Below are 19,503 nucleotides of genomic sequence, written 5' to 3'. Positions count from 1 at the left end.
ACAAAGGTGGAAATTGCAAGATTAGTCTTTTACGGATTCTCTTCTATGGACAGTAAAGTTGATTAGACACAGAAGAGTTGATCCCATTGAAGTCAATTTAGTCTTGAATTAGCTGACTTCAGTGGCCCTTGAATCAGGCCCAATGTGTTGTCAAATGCATCACATCGACATAGGAAAAAATATTTTTCTCTAATCTCCTTCAGTAATTGTAGTAATGTAATTACAATATATAATAATATATTTTAATAGTTAACAAAAATTCACAAGTGTAATTTTTAAAATGGATTTTTTAAAATATGTTACATCTGTCACTTACGTGACAGAAATATAGTGGTTACTTTTCTTTTTGTTTTCTTACTGTTATCAAATCTAGCGATAAGAGATCAGGTACTACATGAGTATTGCACTTGACAATTTCTTGACCTTTTGTTTAAAATTAAAACATACAACAAGATCAATATTTTAGAAGTGTTCAAAGGAAAAGAATGTATGATTTTGATGAGTCCATCCTTTTTAAATCTACAGATGAGTCTAAAAAGAAGGGTGCAGGTGGTTTGTCATCAGAGGTCAAAGAACTGAGTGATGATGAATATAAAACACCTCTTGCAACTCCTCCCAATACCCCACCTTCTGAGGCTACCACCAGTAGTGGAATCAAAACATCTGAATTGACTTGCTTAGAAATCAGTGAAGAGCAACTACAGGCACACTTAATGAGTAAAAAGATGTATGAGAGGTACACGTTGTCATTTATGGATCTTCAGATCATGGTTGGACGAGTGAAAGATAACTGGAAACATGTTCAGGATAGTGATGTGGGTCCAACTCATGTGGTAGAAAAATTCAATGTTCATTTGCAGTTGGAGCGCAGATTGATATACACCTCTGATCCGAAATACCCAGGAGCTGTCCTATCTGGGAATTTACCAGACCTGAAAATACATATCAATGAGGATAAAATATCAGCTTTGAAGAATTGTTTTGCAAGGCTGAGTACATCTGAAACTAAGTCCCCAGATGCTTTACACATAGGGAAAGAGAAGATTTTCACAGAAGTAGACCAGCGTGGAAGTTTGCATGATTCTGTAATGAATTTAACACAGAGTGTTATGATGGTTGAACAACACACTAGGGAGGTACTTGTAGAGTCTCAACTTCTTTTAGCTGAATTTAAAGTTAACTGTATGCAGCTAGGTGTTGAAAGCAATGGGCGATACATCTCTGTACTCAAGGTTTTTGGCACCAATGCCCATTTTGTGAAGAGGCCTTATGATGCAGAAGTGTCACTAACTGTTCATGGCTTATTACTGGTTGACACTATGCAAACATACGGCTCTGATTTTGATCTTTTGATGGCTTCTCACAAGAATCTTAGTTTTGATGTTCCAACAGGAAGTCTTCGAGATAGTAGGGCACAGTCTCCTATTTATGGACCAAATGAAGCCTGTCCAGTTGATGTGGCCAGTTTGACAGAGAAATGTGCAGCAGCCTCAAATGTTTCATCTGGTAATTATGCAAAAGATCAAGAATCTTTGATTAAACTGGAATATCAATTTGTGAGTGCAGAGTGCCCATCAATGAATTTGGACAGCACGCTCCAAGTGATATCAGTGCAGGTGAACAACTTGGATATCATTCTTAACCCAGAGACAATTGTTGAGCTGATCGGGTTTCTCCAGAAATCCTTCCCAAAGAAAAAAGAAGATTCTAGCCCTCAGCCTTTAATGACTGACTTGGAAAGAAATTTCAGGGAGCAGGAAACCTTTCAGTCTACCCATGCACGAAATATAGAAGTAGCAGTGGACATTCATTGGCTAAATATACTCCTCCTTAGGACACTTGGAATGACAAATGGAGAAAAATATGGCAGAAAAATTGCAACAGCGAGCATTGGTGGCACCAAAGTTAACGTCTCCATGTGTAGCAAGTTGGATGTAAATGGCTCTCTTGGCTGCTTGCACCTTATGGATCTGACGCAAGATAACGTTAAGAACCAGTATGTTGTCAGCATAGGGAATACAGTAAGGTATGAAAATCTCATCAATAATATTGGCTACTTTGAATCTGTATTTGTCAGGCTCGATGAGGAAAGTAGCCTCCCAGATGCTTTGAGCTTCAATTTTGTAGAGCAGTCGAAAGAAGAATGCTCCCTGAACCTCAAAATGGCTTCTTTACATTACAACCACTCGGCTAAATTTCTGAAAGAACTAACTTTATCCATGGATGAATTGGAAGAGAATTTCCGCAGCATGCTGAAGACAGCAGCAACAAAAGTTACCTCTGTCCTGGCAACTAAAACTGCTGAATACAGTGAAATGGTTTCTCTGTTTGATACAACACCACGATCAAGAGACCCTTTCAATTTAGAAGATAATGAAGAAGATGGATTTGGACCATCATCTCTCAAAACTGATACTATTAAGCTTATCTTAAATGTAAATGTTGAGTCACCAATTGTATCAATACCTCGCAAGCCAGGTAGCCCTGAACTGCTTGTAGGGCATCTAGGACAAATATCTATTCAGAATTTTGTGCCAGGAGAAGATGAGTCTAGAAGTGACAGACTGCAAGTTGAAATTAAAGATATTAAAATGTATTCTTTAAATAGCAACCAGTTTATTGTCAGGAAAGAGTCTGCCAGTGAGATGACTCAGGGGTTACACCCTCCTTCAGGTACTTCCAGTGTTACTATCCAGGAGGAATCCAACTTTACTCGTCATGATTTTTTTGAATCATTACATAAAGGTCATGGTAAGTATCATGAAAAACTCTGGTTTATTTCTTTTAACTAACAAGTAGTATTACAACCCGAGCGTATTTAAATAAATATCTGTTTAAATTCCTCAAGCAGCACGTTTTATGAAAAGCCTCTTTTTAATTACAATGTGGACAAATTCACATTTATTTGTATCCAGATTTTGCATTCCTAATCTGAAAACTGAATAGTTGCCTCCATGCACAGCTTTGCTAAAATGCAATCAAAACTACAATTTAAAAAAAAAAATTTTTTTTAGAGCAACCGAAAGAGTCAGAATTAGATCAGCAAAAGCAGAATTATGTTGTCTTTTCTGGGCTGTGCTTATTCAGTCCCATATGAAAAGAGAGCCAGTTTCAGTCTCCAGGTAATTATATATTCCATGGTGATGTAATTTTTGCCTTTATTTTAATTTGACACATTTCAGTATGATGTGATTTAGTATTTCATACTGTAGATGTTGGGGATAAAAAATGTATGTATGTCTTTTAATAACAGCTTTCCACATTCTGAACAACACCACTATACAATTTAAATTGGAGAAGATCCCAATAGACAGAGATTTAGATTTGACGTTCCCTTTGAATAATGAAGACTTTGGAATATCAAGCATTATGAGAATCGAGGGGAAATTTGTCAACCCTCTTCAGGTATAATAATTTAATATTTACCAGCATTAATATAGATGTTTTACTCCACAGTTGAATAGAGCAATTTTTTTTTTATTAAAAATCCTTTTTTGATGATATAGAAGAACAATGTCAGGGACTGGGTTGCTTAGGGAACTGGAAAATGGAATACAGAATTCTACCTCTATATTGCCAGTTCAAATCTAACCCAGGGCAATGTCCAGAAGTTAGTATCATAAGGCATTTTGGTAGTCTGCTTGAAATGAGTTGACGGTCTTTCATTCCTAATCATCCTCCGTCCACACCACCGAGAACCCCCACTACCATTGTCCTAATTGGCATGCTTGTTAGGAATCTCAACAAAGATCGATTCAATCAGGTAACAGGGTTCACGTCCTGCCCCTCTTCCTGGGGCCCACTTGCTTCCCCCAATAAGGCTCAGAGAGGCTTCAGGGTTGTGCAACACCTGTGTCTTTATTTACTTAAAGTTATCCCACCACCAGTGTCTGTCTATAGACAAGCTTTACAGGATTAGTTACCTCCTTTACAGGCAGAGTCAGCATTCAGCTAGGAGACCTCCAGTTCCCTCCCTGAGTGACTTCTCCCTGGCTGCTCCCTTGCCTGCTGGCTCCCTCCCGGCCTTTATAGCCCTTGGCTTGTGAGGCCAGCAGGTGTTTCCAATCCTCAGGCCGGCATCAGGCCTTTTCCATTATCCCCAATCTGTTTCCCCTGATGGGAGCTGACTGGGCAGGGGCTAATTAGGTGCTTTTGCACCAGCACACTGCTACAAATAACAGTAGAAAGTTGGCTTCCCTCTCATCCTAGAAGTGTTTCCTCAAGGTCAAGTTGTTTCGGATGGTGTTGGGAAGCTTATACTGTCTCTGCTCATGCTGTACTTGTTCTGTGGATAAACAGAAGAATTAACGCTTCAGAGCTGTCATTCTGGTAATTTTCACCAGCATTAATTTAAAAAAAATCCAATTCCTGCAAAAACTATGGCATGAAGTGGCATTTAGAAGATGAAATTGTTTCTGTAATTGAACACAAAGTTATCATTGATCCAAAAAATTGTATTTTTCCTCCTTGGGATTGAATCCCCTGATTTTTAGTTTGGTGTTTCCAACACAAGCTTTGTGCTACTGGAGATGTTGAAATCTTCAATTTGTGGAACAGTTCAGTTTGTGTACCAGCTTCTGTGCTGTAGGCAGGATCTCTCTAGTCAGGCCTATGCTGGCTTCAGTCTGAAACAGAATGTAGTGTATTTCAAACATTCACCATTAATTGAGCCAGGATTGTTTTTTAAAAGACTAATCCTCTGCCTGTGACATTGGTTAGTTGTTGTGGAAATTATGATGGCTTGACATGGCAGATTATGACTTCATGTGAAGAAGCAGCTGTAGAATAGATGAAATGTTAAGAATTTAAATGCCTTTTTCATGTGAATGTTCTTAAAAATCGAGTAACAATGGTGGAGGTGGTGAATGGAGGGAAGCAGATACACCTAAGCAGTATTGATTCTGAGTAGAATGTTTTTCAAGATTTGCTACATGATGTTTTCAGAACTTTCATGCAAGTTAATTGTTGGGGCTGAGTGTACTTGAAACAATGATATTTTAACAGTAAGAAAATATTGAGGTGTTTTTTACACACTTGCTGAGCTTGGAAAATATTAATAGATACTAGACTTATGACTGTTTATTTTTAAATGCAGGTGGTCTTAGCAAAACACGTATATGAGCAAGTTTTGCAAACCCTTGACAATTTAATTTACAATGAAGATTTGAATAAATTTGCATCCAGTTCTACATCTTCAACTTGTCCTAGTTCTCCTTCAGTATCGCTTCGCAGTGTAGGCTCAGAGTTCTCGAATGAACGGAAGGAGAATGGATTGTTCAGCCATTCAAGCTTTTCTGCTGTTCCAAACAAGTCAATGCCTATTAGGGAAACAAAATCTTTTACCCAGATTCAAGCAAACTTTCATATTTCAGAACTCCAAGTTCAGTTATGTGGAGATCTTACACTTGGAGCACAAGGTCTGGTCAGCGTAAAGTTTCAGGATTTTGATGTTGAATTCTCTAAGGATCATCCACATACTTTATCCATTCAGATTACTTTGCGTTCTCTGCTGATGGAAGACCTGTTGGAAAAAAGTCCAGACTCTATGCACAAGAACCTCATGGTGTCCCGTGGAGCACCCAAACCATCCGGTTTAGTGCACAAGGAATATCTTTCCCAATCTTGCCCTTCGGTATCCAATGTAGAATATCCAGACATGCCACGTTCCCTCCCTTCCCACATGGAAGAAGCACCAAATGTCTTTCAGTTTTACCAAAGACCAACTTGTGCCTCCCGTAAAACACAAAAAGAAGATGCTGACTCTGAATATCCTTTGACCCCCCCACCTTCTCCAACATTAAACAAGTCCAAGGTGCCTTCTGGAAAAAATAACTTTGATGATTCATTGGTTCATATCAATATATTCCTAGTGGACAAGAAACATTCTGAATTTTCTTCTCGCTATAACAAAATTAACCGTAGTGTGGATGTTGATTTCAACTGTCTAGACGTTTTAATAACTTTGCAAACCTGGGTGGTGATATTGGATTTTTTTGGGATTGGATCCACTGCTGATAACCATGCTATGAAGCTGCCGCCTGAGGATATTCAGCAGATGGTGAAGTCGGAAGCAAGTATCTTATCAACTTCTGAAGTTCAGGATCCTGTAAACACCAAGCTGAACCTTAAGGTACTAGAGATAGAGATACTGGACATTGACCACGTGTGTTTCCATAACACATTGTTTTATGCAAATTTTAGTTGTGTTTTAATTCAAGTTAACATTTTATATTTACAGTGGTGGTCATTCATATGTATCCTACACACAATATATATAAAACCTATATGGTAACTCCCAATTATACAAAAGTCTTTGGAAGAAAATACAAAATCTTTGCAAAATAGGGGTTAATAATAATGAATTTGCATTTTTTGAGAATTGGGATAAGGGAACAGATCTGACTTTTAGAGAAAAGAGTTTTGGATAGCCAGTGTTTTGGAATACTGGAGTTTGCCTGTTCTTAATCAGAGTAAGAGACTGTCAGCTCACGGAAGCTTATGCTCAAATAAATTTGTTAGTCTCTAAGGTGCCACAAGTACTCCTTTTCTTTTTACTCTGTAGTAGGAGAGTAGTCAGTGCCTCAAACCCGTTCTCACCTTTGCAAGCCTTATGGGACACACCAAGACGGCTTCCTACTCCCTGCCAACCTTATCTGGCTGACTGGACCCCCAATAACTCATCACCCCCAGCCATCTCAGATAGCTGCTTATGCTCGGCAGAATCTGATGGACTCCTAAATAGGGTCATCCTCCCATGTCATGGATAAACAAGCCTCATAGGGCCTCTGGGGAGAGGTTGGCTTTGTTGGGTCCCCAAAGAGCATCCTGAGAATCACTGATGGAACCATGTCCCTCTTGAGGCTTGTATATTCCATGCAAGTGGGCAGGTTTGAGGGCCCCTGCCAAGCCTCAGGAGGCTTGCCTGGGTTAGGGATTAAGAAGGCCCCAATGAATCTCCTGACACTTTGTGAAGGATGATTGTTTGGGAGACCTCTGAAGAACCCTCCTAAGGAAGATGGGTGGGGGTTAAGCAATGGTCCTCAAGGCTCAGTGGAGCCCACAATCCTAGAGCTAATGTGGGAGGTTGATTGAAAATCTTAAGATCCCTAAGGTACAGCGGGTGCTCAACCAGCTCCCTAAGACTCGCACTCAGTTGGGGTTGAGAGGCCCCCAATGAGTCTTATAAGACTAATCAGGTAGTTGTTGCACCCATCTAGGTCCCAAAGGCCCCAGTCAAAATTGGGGCTTCATTATGCTAGGCACTGTATAGACACATAGGAATACAGTTTTTTCTCCAAGGGTCTTGCAGTCTAATTGTGACAAGGCAAAAACGTTAAGAGGGAAAGGGAAGGAGGACGAAGGTAATCGTAATATGTCCTTGTGGTTACAAAGGATAACCGAGTGTACAACTTGAGGGGTTTCAAATAATTTGAATGTTTGTTTTTTTTAATGTAAATAAATGTCTATTAAAAAGGATGACACCCACCTCCTGACCTACCCATTGTTAGTGGATTGATTTAATTTAGGAGTCACAGTAGAAGTGTGTCTTGAAAAGGCATATGGAGGAGGATAGGGTAGTGGACTTAGAGATTAGTTCAGTTGGACGTTAAATGTATAATGGGTACTTGGAGGAAAGTGTAAAGGCAGCTGTGGGAGAAATGGGTGGTTAAGACTGTTGTTTGAAGAGTGAACAATGCAGTAAGAGACTAGCAGTTGTGGAAGGATGGGCAGAGTTGTGAAGGACCTTGAGAGTAAGGACAAAAACCTTGAACTTTATGCAATGGAGAAATGAGTGACAATGAGGGATTCCAAGACGGGGCTCAGATCATCAGAAAGACAGGCGAGGAAGATAGTCTTGTTGTGTGGAGGTTGTGAAGGGGATGATATGGGTGTTAAAGGCAAAAGTTCTCACTCTTAAAATTGAGGTTTTGTTTTCAATAACAGAGAGAACACTTCTTTAGATCAGTTCAGAGTTGGTTCCAGTTAAGTGATCGTATTACATACTACTAATCTATTTCTTTTTGCTTGACCAGGTTCATTCCCTATCCTTAGTGTTGAATCAGACGACCAGTGAGCTAGCTAAAGCTAATGTGTCAAAACTTGTCACATATCTGGAAATGATTGGTGAGTATAGGTGGTAGTTAACATTTTAAAAATGCATACAATTTAGAATGAGAGGAATCACTGCGTTGGAATAGGTTTCAGAATAGCAGCCGTGTTAGTCTGTATTCGCAAAAAGAAAAGGAGTACTTGTGGCACCTTAGAGACTATCAAATTTATTTGAGCATAAGCTTTCGAAGTGAGCTGTAGCTAACGAAAGCTTATGCTCAAATAAATTGGTTAGTCTCAAAGGTGCCACAAGTACTCCTTTTCTTTTTGCGTTGGAATAGTGTCTTGAACTGGTTTTCCTTTACTGGGAGCTTGTTTTTGCTTGTTAGGTCAGGCAAATTTTAATGCAGACTTTCAGTGGTTAATTGGTATTGATTGAATCATTGCATCGGGTAGCTTTCAGTGTTTTTCCACACATGACTTGTCCTGTGTCACACGGGTGTTCCTTGCAAACACTGAAATAGGAATACCCTCTTAAGAGTGAAAACTATAGGGCTTACTGTTTCAAATCAAAGGGTTTAGAGATTAAGTAACTCCCAGTAGTTGGAGGTTCCACAAGTGTATAGAACCGGTTCGTTTTCTGTAAATGACCATTTATATCCTGCCAGTCTAGTTTTTTTTTATAAACCTTTATATAAATGAAAGATGGTTGTTGTGCACAACTATTCTGTTTTAAACAGTCTTGCAGCCGTTCTTTTCCAGTCTTATAAATTAACCCCATCCAGACATGTGTATTGTCATATTTTAAAGTTAACTTCCAGCACTTCGTGCAGCATTGGGTGCTAGGTTTGGAGGATTAATCTCACAACAACCTCTTTTTGGAACTTTTGCATCACTTGTAGCATGCTGAACGCTTAATTCTTGGTGCTGAGATCAGCTAAGATCTAAATCTGTTTAGTTTTTGAAACCTTTTTTGTTCTGTTTTATAAAAAGTGACTGATTTTCTCAATGAGAGAGATCTTTTTCAAATCTATAAAATGTTTAGTTTTCAGAAGGTATATACATCTCAATTTTTAGGCATGAGGTTGAAATGTAATTATTAGACTACATATGCAAACCTTATTTTTGGCAACATAAATTGTTTAGATTAGTACAATCTTTTTGTTACTTGGAGTGATTTGCTTTGATTTTGGAATGTGAGATTTTGTGTTTTCCCATCTCTTTTGTTCAATAATCTGTTAAAGGTCTAGGTTATCCCAGTAAAGGTAAGCCCGTTCTACAGTAACAAGGGATTTACTACAGAGAGTTAATTAATATTAATATCCTCTAAGATAAATAATAAATGGTCTTTCTTTTGTTTTTTAGATGGAGATTTAGCCCTACAGGGAAGCATTGGAAGCCTGTCCCTAAGTGATCTTACCTCTCATGGAGAGTTTTACAGAGAACGTTTCACTACCAGTGGTGAAGAGGCGCTCATTTTCCAAATTTACAAGTATGAAATGGAACATTTTCTTGTTGCACAATGTTTAGCGGGTTATTAAAACAAAACATCAAAAAACATTTGAATGTTCAGTTTATAAAGTGCTCTATCTTGAAAGCCTGTGATGTTAAAAATGTACTCTTGTATCTGTTGCAAACTTTTTTTAGGGGGTTTGACTGGTAATTTTAATTGATGCTGGGTGTCTGTCAACACACAGCAGTGAAGGAATTTTTTTTGAAATGTTGCTTATGGTTCTGTCAAGCGTGATTTGAAAAACAAAGAATGTTGACCTTTCCCTAAATAAAATAGAACTTGTTTTTTTAAACTGAATAGTTTTCATTTGATACAACTAATGTTAAACAAAGATATTATTATTATTATTATTATTAGAGCAAAAGTTAACTTTAAAACTTTAGAAAGCAGCACGTTGTGTAGAAAAACACACTAGACTGCATCATGAGTTCTTTACAAAAACAAAGCTCCCATTGACATACTGGGCAAAATTCTCATTTTAAGGAACTTCGCATCAGACCCATGAAAAGTATATACAGGCAATCCCATGGTCCTCTTTAGGTTTAGCCTAGGGCTCTATGTGTGGTGCCCTCTAAAGGATGGAATATTTTTGTAGTGGCAGGCTACAGAGCATATGGAAGTGAGGAGGGAAGATATATGGGAGAGAGGGGACCTCCTTCAGTGTCACAATTCCAGCAGGCCTTGACCCTTCAGGGGGATCAGCTAGTGTTATGATAAAAATCTGAACTATTCTAATGACATTTGGGTTTTTTTGTGTCCTCAAAACTTCCCATTCAGTATAAATTATACCTCTGGTACCGTTTGTGAACTGCAGCAAGTTCGTTTCCACTGGTCTCACTTACATTTTAGACTTCGGCTTTTTCAATATTATGTACTTCCTAAAGCTGTTGTGCTCAGTGTAAATGCCATTTTGTGCTATGTTTTCGGATGTTTCAATCTTAAGTATCTTTTCTTCATATTCTGTCATTAGAAAATAAGTAGATTTAAAAATTGTTCAGACAGCATTAAGATTAACTTAAACCGACAGAACACATTGAAATTCAGAGTTGAATGTTCTTCTCTTTTTTTACTGTCACTTATGACCTAAGTATTGTAACACATAATACTGTATTTGAGAGATAAAATATCACGGTTCTGGATATCTGTTGAATGTAGGCATGACCTACTAAGTTAAAGATAGAGTAGCAATCAAAACTCAGACTTTCATTTTTTTTTTTACTAGCTTAATTTAATTACAGTGGTATTTATACCTGCAAAATAAGTTAGGATTTAGTTAAGAATTTATTCTTTCAAATTGTGCTCTAAGTTCATTTTTTAATTGTGCAAATGTAAGGTACTGTTAAAGTTAAAATTGTCACTTCATTGAAACAGAAATTTGCAAATGTTGCTGCTCAATTGTGGGTGAATTTAAAACTGTAGGAGTCTTTAATTTTTGTATGATCTTAATATTTTATTTTTTATCACAGGTACGGGCAACCTGATCCTTTGCTACAACGAGAGTGTGATATTCGTGTCAGCTTGCGGATGGCATCAGTTCAGTATGTGCATACTCAACGCTTTCAGGCGGAGGTGGTGTCTTTCATTCAACATTTCACTCAGCTTCAGGATGTCCTAGGGCGCCAGAGAGCAGCAATTGAAGGACAAATAGTATGTTTTTTTTAACATTCATTCTTAGTACAGTGTAGACATTCCTTGCCGTTGAAATACAGCATGCACTTTGTTTTACCGGATCACCTCATAGTAACTTGAGAAGTATTAGGCTGTAATGAGATCTGATTTCCAAGGATTGCAGGAGATGCATAACACTGTTAACATATTGGATGTTATGAGGGATCTAATTTACTGGAAACCATTTCTGATTTCCCCCCCAAAATTCCATTTTAAATGGGCATGTGGCAGTGTACGTTAGTCAGGCATGTTAGTGGTTGCTAGTCCCTGTGATATGATGGCATATAACCTGTTGCAATCTTGACCCATATTGTGCGACTGGGACCAAGAAATAAAGATCAATCAGTCTGTTATCAGCTATCTTTTGTGTCGCACCTGTATTATGATAAATAAAATCATGCATATCTTGTGGAAATTCTACTTGGTGAATTTATCAGGAAAATGTATCCCAGCTTTACAGGGGAATGGATTTGATGATCTAATTGATCTTTTCAATTTGTAACATATGAAATCCTAAATTGTTCTCACGCTAACCAATGAAAGTTAATCCTTACTGTATCTGAATCTTATTTACTAGGTGACTGAATATTATTTTAGTAATATAAATATTTTTTCAGAAATGTAATGGACTAATACTCTGAAAATATACAAACGTCTTGGAGTTCTGTTGGAAGAAACAACAGCCATTTTCATAGCACATCTTCTTTTGATTATGAAAAATATATGAGAATTTTGGACTTTTATAAAGAATTTCTCATGGCTTCTTATTTGGCACTTTTATACATTTATTTGTGGAGCTTATTTATTTGTGTCAGGAAATAAAGAGATATTACATATGGTTAATTTGTTTTTCACTGGCCTCTGTGAGGAAGGGGATTGATTATAGTGTGCTTTTGTCTGACTGTAAGGGTAAACTCTGAAGGTGAAACAGTAAATACTGGCTCAGATTCCCTGTTTTCTGAATTTAGATTAGTACTTCTGTGTGTTGCAAAGAATGCCTGATTCTTTCTGGAATCCTTCATCCTAGTTGGTTTAAATAGGCTGATTTGAAGTAGACCGGTAAAAACTCTTTCATTTGCTGATCAAATTTCAGCCTAATCTGCTTTCACTAATAAAGAGCTGATGAAAAGTGTTGTCAACTATAATGATTTACAGACGTGATTATTTACTTCCTTTCAATCTGGGATGACTGTAAACAACAATTTGTAGCTAAACTGAAATTTAGATTTTTTTTATATAGTTCAATTTTACTTCAGTGTACCGTATTAATACATACTTGAGTTTGACTGGGACAGTAAAATGTTTTATGCTTTACTCTTGTCTTCCACATGACTTCTGGCTTGTTTTCAGTGTTTGTCACAGCCCTTTCTTTCCAAACCAGTCATCTGTTTCTCTATAGTTTAAACAAGAATTCACTATTGTAGGTGGGGAGAAAATTTATAGTTTCTCAGATTTCTGTCCATCTGTATATAGTTATTTGGTCTTAAATTAATATAAATGTTAGCTGTTATCAGCATTTGTCAGTAAACTAGCCATTTTTTAATTGGACTACCTCTGAATGTATTTTAATAATATAACGGTCAAGAAACATCATAAGAGGCTAGAAGCAGTAGAAAATAAATCTTACCTTTAAAAAGGTTATATAAAGAGAGATTACAAAAATGCCTAGTCGTGTTACAGGATTACCAAAAATGATTGCATCCTGGTAAATTATTCTGTGGCACGTGAAAGTATATTTTAAATTGGATGTTTATTCCACCAGGTGAGAGATCAGGCGCAGCGAACCTCCCGAGTTTTTCTTGACATTGAAGCTGGTGCTCCTGTCCTGCTCATCCCCGAAAGCTCCAAGTCTAACTATCTTATTGTGGCTAATCTTGGGAAACTAAAAGTCAAGAACAGGTTTCTCTTTGCAGACAGCCCAGGTACCTTCTCATTAAAAGACAAGGTAGGAACAATTTTGTATATTATCTTTTTGAATTGAAAGAATATCTACTATTGATGTGGTTTTTTTAATGCATCAATCTTAGCTCTCTATCTAAATGTGGAAAGGTCCTTTGAAGTTTCAAGAGAATTTTCTTTAGTTCTCCATACCCACAGACTATTACATCACAACACACTCTAGAGGATAAAATGGAAAACAGTACTTTAATCGACCGCATGTTTTTCTTTTGAAGGTCAGTGTAATGACTTTGAGCTCTGGTTCCCACCTCCAACAAGTTTTTCCCATCTCCATCAAGTTTTCTTTTTCTATATTTTGCATTACAATCTTAGCTATTTTGCTGCTAATAAAATTAATTGTGTCAGAATACTGAATGAGATGAGCAAAAAGTCCTTCAGCTCCTTTGCGCGGCTGCCAGTCCTCTTCCAATAGTTAGTCATTAATGTCAGGATCCGAGCCAGCCATCGTAAGTCAGAAAAAATTCCCATTGGGTCAGTAGAGACAAGTAGGGCTAGATCTCCAAGAATAACTATAATATGCTTGGTTTCAGAGTAACAGCCGTGTTAGTCTGTATTCGCAAAAAGAAAAGGAGTACTTGTGGCTCCTTAGAGACTAACCAATTTATTTGAGCATAAGCCTTAAAGTGAGCTGTAGCTCACGAAAGCTTATGCTCAAATAAATTGGTTAGTCTCTAAGGTGCCACAAGTACTCCTTTTCTTTTTATAATATGCTTGATAAGCCAGGATTTTGAGAGCCGAAGTGGTGTGATGTATTTTCTCCTTCCTCCCCATCCCCCTTAACAAAGCCAAGCTATGTTCTTTGGTGGGGAGCAAAATTAAGCGAGACTGATATTGAGAAGGGCAGCAGTGTAATTTTTGTGTGAGGGAATGTATGTGGAACCCTCCTATTCCATCTCTACCTCCGAAGTAGGTTGTTTGGGATCAGTTACTTATAGAAAGCAGCATTTGGCAGGAGAAATGGAAAAGGGCTGACAGACTGTGATTGCAGCATAAAAATGAGCTGTTGGTAGCCGGTGTCAAACACTGTTCCCCCTTCTACTGATGTTCAAAAATGTTTTTCCACTGGTTTGGACAGTGGACTTGTAGCAAACTGAGACAGATCCCTTGCTTTCGGGATGCTTGGTGCCTCTGATCCTTTATCCTCATTTCTTCCCCCAACTGTGGCTGAGATGGCCAGCAGGGAATGTGAGGAGTGTCTACTACAAGGTGATAATGGAATTCTAATGGTGAAATGACATGCTGCAATGTTGCTGCATTAACAGATTAAAATAGGATTTACATTAATATTTGGGGATTCAGGAGAAGCTGTGTGGCTATCAATCACTTTAACCCTTTACATAAGCAGTTGTATTAATAAAGGTTAAATAATAGAAGATGTGTGTATCATTTGGGGTCTTTAATTGAAATTTTTTTCCCCTGCCCCTCATTTGTTTTTGAGGATTTGATTTTGCAAAGCAGTGCATATGAGGATCCCATTTTACGTGAGGTACTAATACATCTTTGCAGAGGTGTTAGGTGTTCGTTTAAAGAAAAAAGATCATTGTGGAATTCAGCACTTATTAGTTAGTTTATATATTAAAAAAGGCGCATTTCTTTTGTTTCAGTGATTTTGTAGAATTCCATAAGGATTGGATTTGAGTTTATTTTGCAGTGTTCTTACACTTATTTCTCCTTTAAGTTTTTCACACATGCCTGAAGATGACCATGTTTGGATTCTTTTTTACATAACTTTGTGGATTCATGGGTGTTGTGATATGATTTTTCGATTGCATGTTCTTTCTTTAACTTTTTTTATTAATTAGGGATATGATGAAAGTTGCATATGAAGAATCCTGTCCAAAAATGCCTTAAACTTTACAGCTAGAAAAATTCCTAATTTAGAGCTAAAAGGAAGGTTTTGAGGGAAAATTTAAAGATATGAAAATTACCTAATGGCTTATGAGAGGGGGTAGCATTCTGTAACGTCTCAAATACAGTGCAAAAGTGAAAGAGCAAATTCTAGAGGTAGCACTGTAAGGGCAGGAAAGTGAGAAATCCAACACTGCTGAAACAAATGGGGAAAATAGGTGGTAATTAGCTCAGGCAGGTGAAATGTAGTTAAATCTAAGAGGTGTGTTTTTTTAAAAAAAAACAACAAAACAAAACCCCAGACCTACAAAGATAACTTTGAATTGGATTTGGGGTATACAGAAGGTATGTAACCCCCAGTAGTGTTCAGTGAGAGCTATTGAAGCATTAAATGGGGGAAATAGACCCCATAACGTTAACATATTTTTAGTTCATTTCCCACTGTTCAGAAAACCCAGATAAATTAAAAAACAACCAACCAACCTTTCATGTAGGTTTGAACTAGTAAGGTCCCTTGCAGCCCTCTGATGTTAGATTTTGTCTTTTGAAGATGGAAAACTCTAGTGCATGAAACTTTTACAATCTGAGTGAAGCAGAAAAGGTACAATACTAAACACAAACATAAACAAAGCTCCTCTTCTTTCTGGGGAATTGTAATTGTAAAGATGGGAAATTATTCTGAAGCAAAGAGATTTGGGTTTTGAAGGTGTTTATTAGTGGGGAGTTATCTTAAATTGTTTTGCTGCACGTAAGATGCATTTTTGTCATGTCAAAGGTGCCTAGAGCATATAGAAAGGCACCATTTTAAATGTTACATGAATGAGTAAATTATTATTTTTGTAGTAATTTGCTGTTCACAGTATTCCTCATCTAGGAATATGATTATGAAGAGTAGTTACTATGCTGTAAAAAAAAAAAAAAAAAAAATCTTTGAATCTACAGCAGTCATCATTTTTACCCAAGTGATCAAAGGCCTGAAAATAATTAGCACAAAATTGATCATAAAATGTATGCAGTCTGACCCTTCCAGCTATATCAGAAATATCCAAAATGCACCCCCCTTAATAATAATTTTTAATGAAATATTTTTCTGAAATTTTAAAAAACATTAATATCTGTGTAGATTTTTTTACTCCTATTTTTCTAAATGTATTATACTGTAAATCTTGTTCTAGTGAAAAATTGTTGAGGTTTTTTAAAAGCGGGGCAAAGAGCTCATATGTGATCATATGACTTCATTTTGGAACTGTTTATAATATTTAAGGTGGGCCACAATTCTGAGTGACACTTTGTTTTTCAAATAGATGACTTTGTTTATGGTTAGTGGTTATATCACAGCTTCCACCCTTTATACTTTTTAGAAAATTACTTCATGTATTAATCTCTTTTAAAATTAGAAGTCCAATCTCTGTTGTAACTCACTGTATTCCTTTCATTAGCAGGGTTCTGTTCCATTTTCTTCACCACTGGGAACCCCAAAACACAGCATAAAGAAAACAACAAGTGCAGATGAATCGAAGGGGGTCATGAGCCTGAAAGAAGGGTTATTCATGAAATCATCTTCTGGAACAAATATTATGAATCTGAAAAGTGAGTCTGAACTGAGTACATTGACTAAGCAGCAAGGACACACACCAAAATCACCTGTTGCACAAATCCCTCACAGTCCAGGTATGTGAGAGATAATAGAACGGCCTACTTAACTCTTCCTCCTTTTAATATCAATTATTCATTTTAGTTTAGGAGATACCTTATATGGCATGGTTACTTCATGATTTTAGGGTTGACCTTTCTGTCTGCTACTGTTCATGTGAAGGGTGTAGGAATGTCTGTCCTTCCTTTTTGTACAGTTTGTAATTAAATTTCATTTCATTGTAGCATAATATCATTGATAACAGAAGCCTGGGAACAGAAGAGGAAAGGCATTTGAGTGCCATGGTGAAAAAAACCTAGATAGATTTCCCTATCCACTGCTTGCTCACAGAGTTGTACTTCAAAATTGAAGGTTTCGTTTAAGATTTAAAAAAATTAAAAATGTGTCCAGTACTTTCGGTCCTATGTTGTTTGTTTTGATATTCAAGTTATTGTATGCCCTCCCGTATTTTCAGGCCACAGATTTTTGTATTGGCAGGACATAACTGCATTATAGAGGAAGCTGAAGGTTTGGGCGGCAGAATAGTGGACATTTGGGATTTTGATTTCTAGGAATGAGTAATAAGCAGTTGAGATTTGTGGGCATGAGAGAGTTAACGGTGTCCAATCCAACTCCCATTGAAGTCAATGGAAGCATTTCTGTTGTCTTCAGTGGGAATTAGGTTGGGCTTTAAATGATCAGCAGTGATAAAATTAACAATGTTGAGATTTGTACGTTTGTTCTAGGTTTCAGAATTAACAACTCATTGAGAAGAGTGGGGAAGTTTACAATTCCCTTCCTCCCTTCCCCCATTCTGTCTGGAAACTCAAAGATGTTACTACATGATTCATGTTTTTAAGGTTATGTTTGCACTCACAAGGATTAGAAACATAACTTTTGCCTAAACATGAAAGTTAAATTCTGGTGCACAATTTTGCTGCATGAAGTGGATTCCATGACACATTCTGCACCCACATAATTGAGGAATTCATGGTATAATATCTATGAGTTAATGCTTATGTGCATCAAATGCTACGGTGTTGGATGCAGCAGCATAAACAGAACGGAATTATTTCCATAATAAAGTCAACTTTCTTCTGCAGTAAAGTAGGTGGTTTCATTAGTTGAGAATGTTTTAATCTTGCTTGATATATGAATCTTGTGTACTCTTACAGAGGATCATATCTGCCTGTTAGACTGCATTGTGGTTGATCTGCAGAACATGGACATCTTTGCTGCAGAGAGATACTCTAGAGAGTATTCTAAGGCTATGGAGGACACCAGTGCAGATCTGACCTTCCCTTCCTACTTTGTCAGGCAGACAGGAGGAAGTCTCTTAACGGAACCTTTTGGATTGAAGCTGCAAGTAGAGAGAAACTTAGACAAGTGAGTTATAGTTATCTGGATAATTTCTTACTCTGTATACTGTGGTTTAATGTATATTGTTAACTTCACAACAGATTATATAGTTTAGATTTCCCCCCTATTTTTACTGATATTTTGAAATACTGTTACCCATGTTACACAGCCCAGCAGTTTGTAAGTAAATATGATAAGAAGCACTTCACACTATAGTTTTTGACATATATTTGAAAATAAGGACAAAAAAAATCAAATTTAGGTGACTAGGATTAAATACTTACATTCATATTGAACAACCTAAGTATGTTCCTTGATTTTCAGAGGTGCTGAGTACCTTTATCTGGCACTGACTTCAGTTGGAATCATTGAATGCTTAGTATCTCTGAAAAACAGACCACTGCTCACAAAAGGCTCCATGCTCCACTTAAGAGCTCTTAGGCTGAGTTATATTGTCTTTTACTGAAGTTTCTAACTTGCCCAGTAAACCCTTCTCCCACTCCTCTCCTGTTTTTTTTCCCCCTCTCCTTTCCCCATCAGCGGATACTCCACTTCCTTCTTAACTAACTTTCCTTCCTACTGCAGAAGTGGTTTTAATTACCCTTACACACACACCCACCCACACACACACCCACACACACACCCACACACACACCCACACACACACCCCCCCCCACACACCCCCCCCCCCCCCCCGGTTCCACTTTGACCTCCTATTTGTTTCTCCAGGCCTATTCTTCCAGTGCACTCTGCTTTCCATCAGCTGGTTCTAAGCGTGAGTGGAAGGAGTTAGAGGATATTTCAGAGAAACCTCCCAGCAGTGGAGAGGCAGGGCCAATTAGGAATTATTCCAAACAAGAATCCTCACTCAGCTCTAATCATCTGATGGTCAGAAACCCATTCTTACAGTCACAAGGCTCTTAGCAAATCCCCCCACCCCCCCAAACCATGGAAGCGGGCCAATGTGCAAAGTACTAAACACTTGAAGGTGAGGAGGGGGGTAGTATTAAGCCTTAACATGTTGGGTTTTTTAATAAGTGTTTTTTTAAAAAAAAAAAAAAAAAAAGCTTTAAGCATTTTCTTGAATGTCTATAATTCTTTTAATTATTTTATATTTATCTAGAAAGTAATCAAGAACTTTGGTAATTTTTAGGCTTACAGTAAAATTTTCAAAAGCCCTTAAGTGACTTAGGTGCTTCAGTCAGACCCATTGACTTTCAATGAGACTTCAGCACTTAAGTCCTTTAGGTGCTTTTGAAAATTTTACCTTAAAACACTTAAACACAATAATGAGCCTATGATTTGTCACTTAAATTGGTGATATGTCTTAGATGGAAGAATATCTGCCATCTTCTCATATACTATTGAAACCCATAGCTGGATGAGAGATGCTGCAGTTCAGTCAGGGAGGTGGAACTCTTTCTGTGGAACTGTTTTCTTTTTGTTTATTTTTCCCCATCAGTAGGCATTTCAA

At 37.5% G+C, this 19,503-nt stretch overlaps 1 protein-coding gene across 8 annotated transcripts in view; it reads left to right on the top strand.

The window, feature by feature from the left end:
• The window catches only part of VPS13D (vacuolar protein sorting 13 homolog D), a 197,534-nt gene that overhangs the window by 25,177 nt on the left and 152,854 nt on the right, over positions 1–19,503 (top strand). For all 8 annotated transcript variants that reach the window (XR_012155549.1, XR_012155551.1, XR_012155552.1 and 5 more), the window contains exons 19-27: positions 526–2,751; positions 3,254–3,405; positions 5,096–6,130; positions 8,034–8,124; positions 9,415–9,541; positions 11,029–11,209; positions 12,993–13,175; positions 16,477–16,708; positions 17,846–18,056. Coding sequence is in view for 3 of the 8 variants with exons in the window: in XM_073316658.1 (XP_073172759.1) it covers positions 526–2,751; positions 3,254–3,405; positions 5,096–6,130; positions 8,034–8,124; positions 9,415–9,541; positions 11,029–11,209; positions 12,993–13,175; positions 16,477–16,708; positions 17,846–18,056 (4,438 nt within the window). In the remaining 5 variants the exon portion in view is untranslated. The remainder of the gene's footprint in view (positions 1–525; positions 2,752–3,253; positions 3,406–5,095; positions 6,131–8,033; positions 8,125–9,414; positions 9,542–11,028; positions 11,210–12,992; positions 13,176–16,476; positions 16,709–17,845; positions 18,057–19,503) is intronic.

This window comes from Lepidochelys kempii, chromosome 18, assembly GCF_965140265.1.
Source record: "Lepidochelys kempii isolate rLepKem1 chromosome 18, rLepKem1.hap2, whole genome shotgun sequence".
Taxonomy (NCBI): Eukaryota; Metazoa; Chordata; order Testudines; family Cheloniidae; genus Lepidochelys; species Lepidochelys kempii.
The sequence above is the reverse complement of the archived record's forward strand: the minus strand, read 5'-3'. Positions and strand labels throughout refer to the sequence as shown.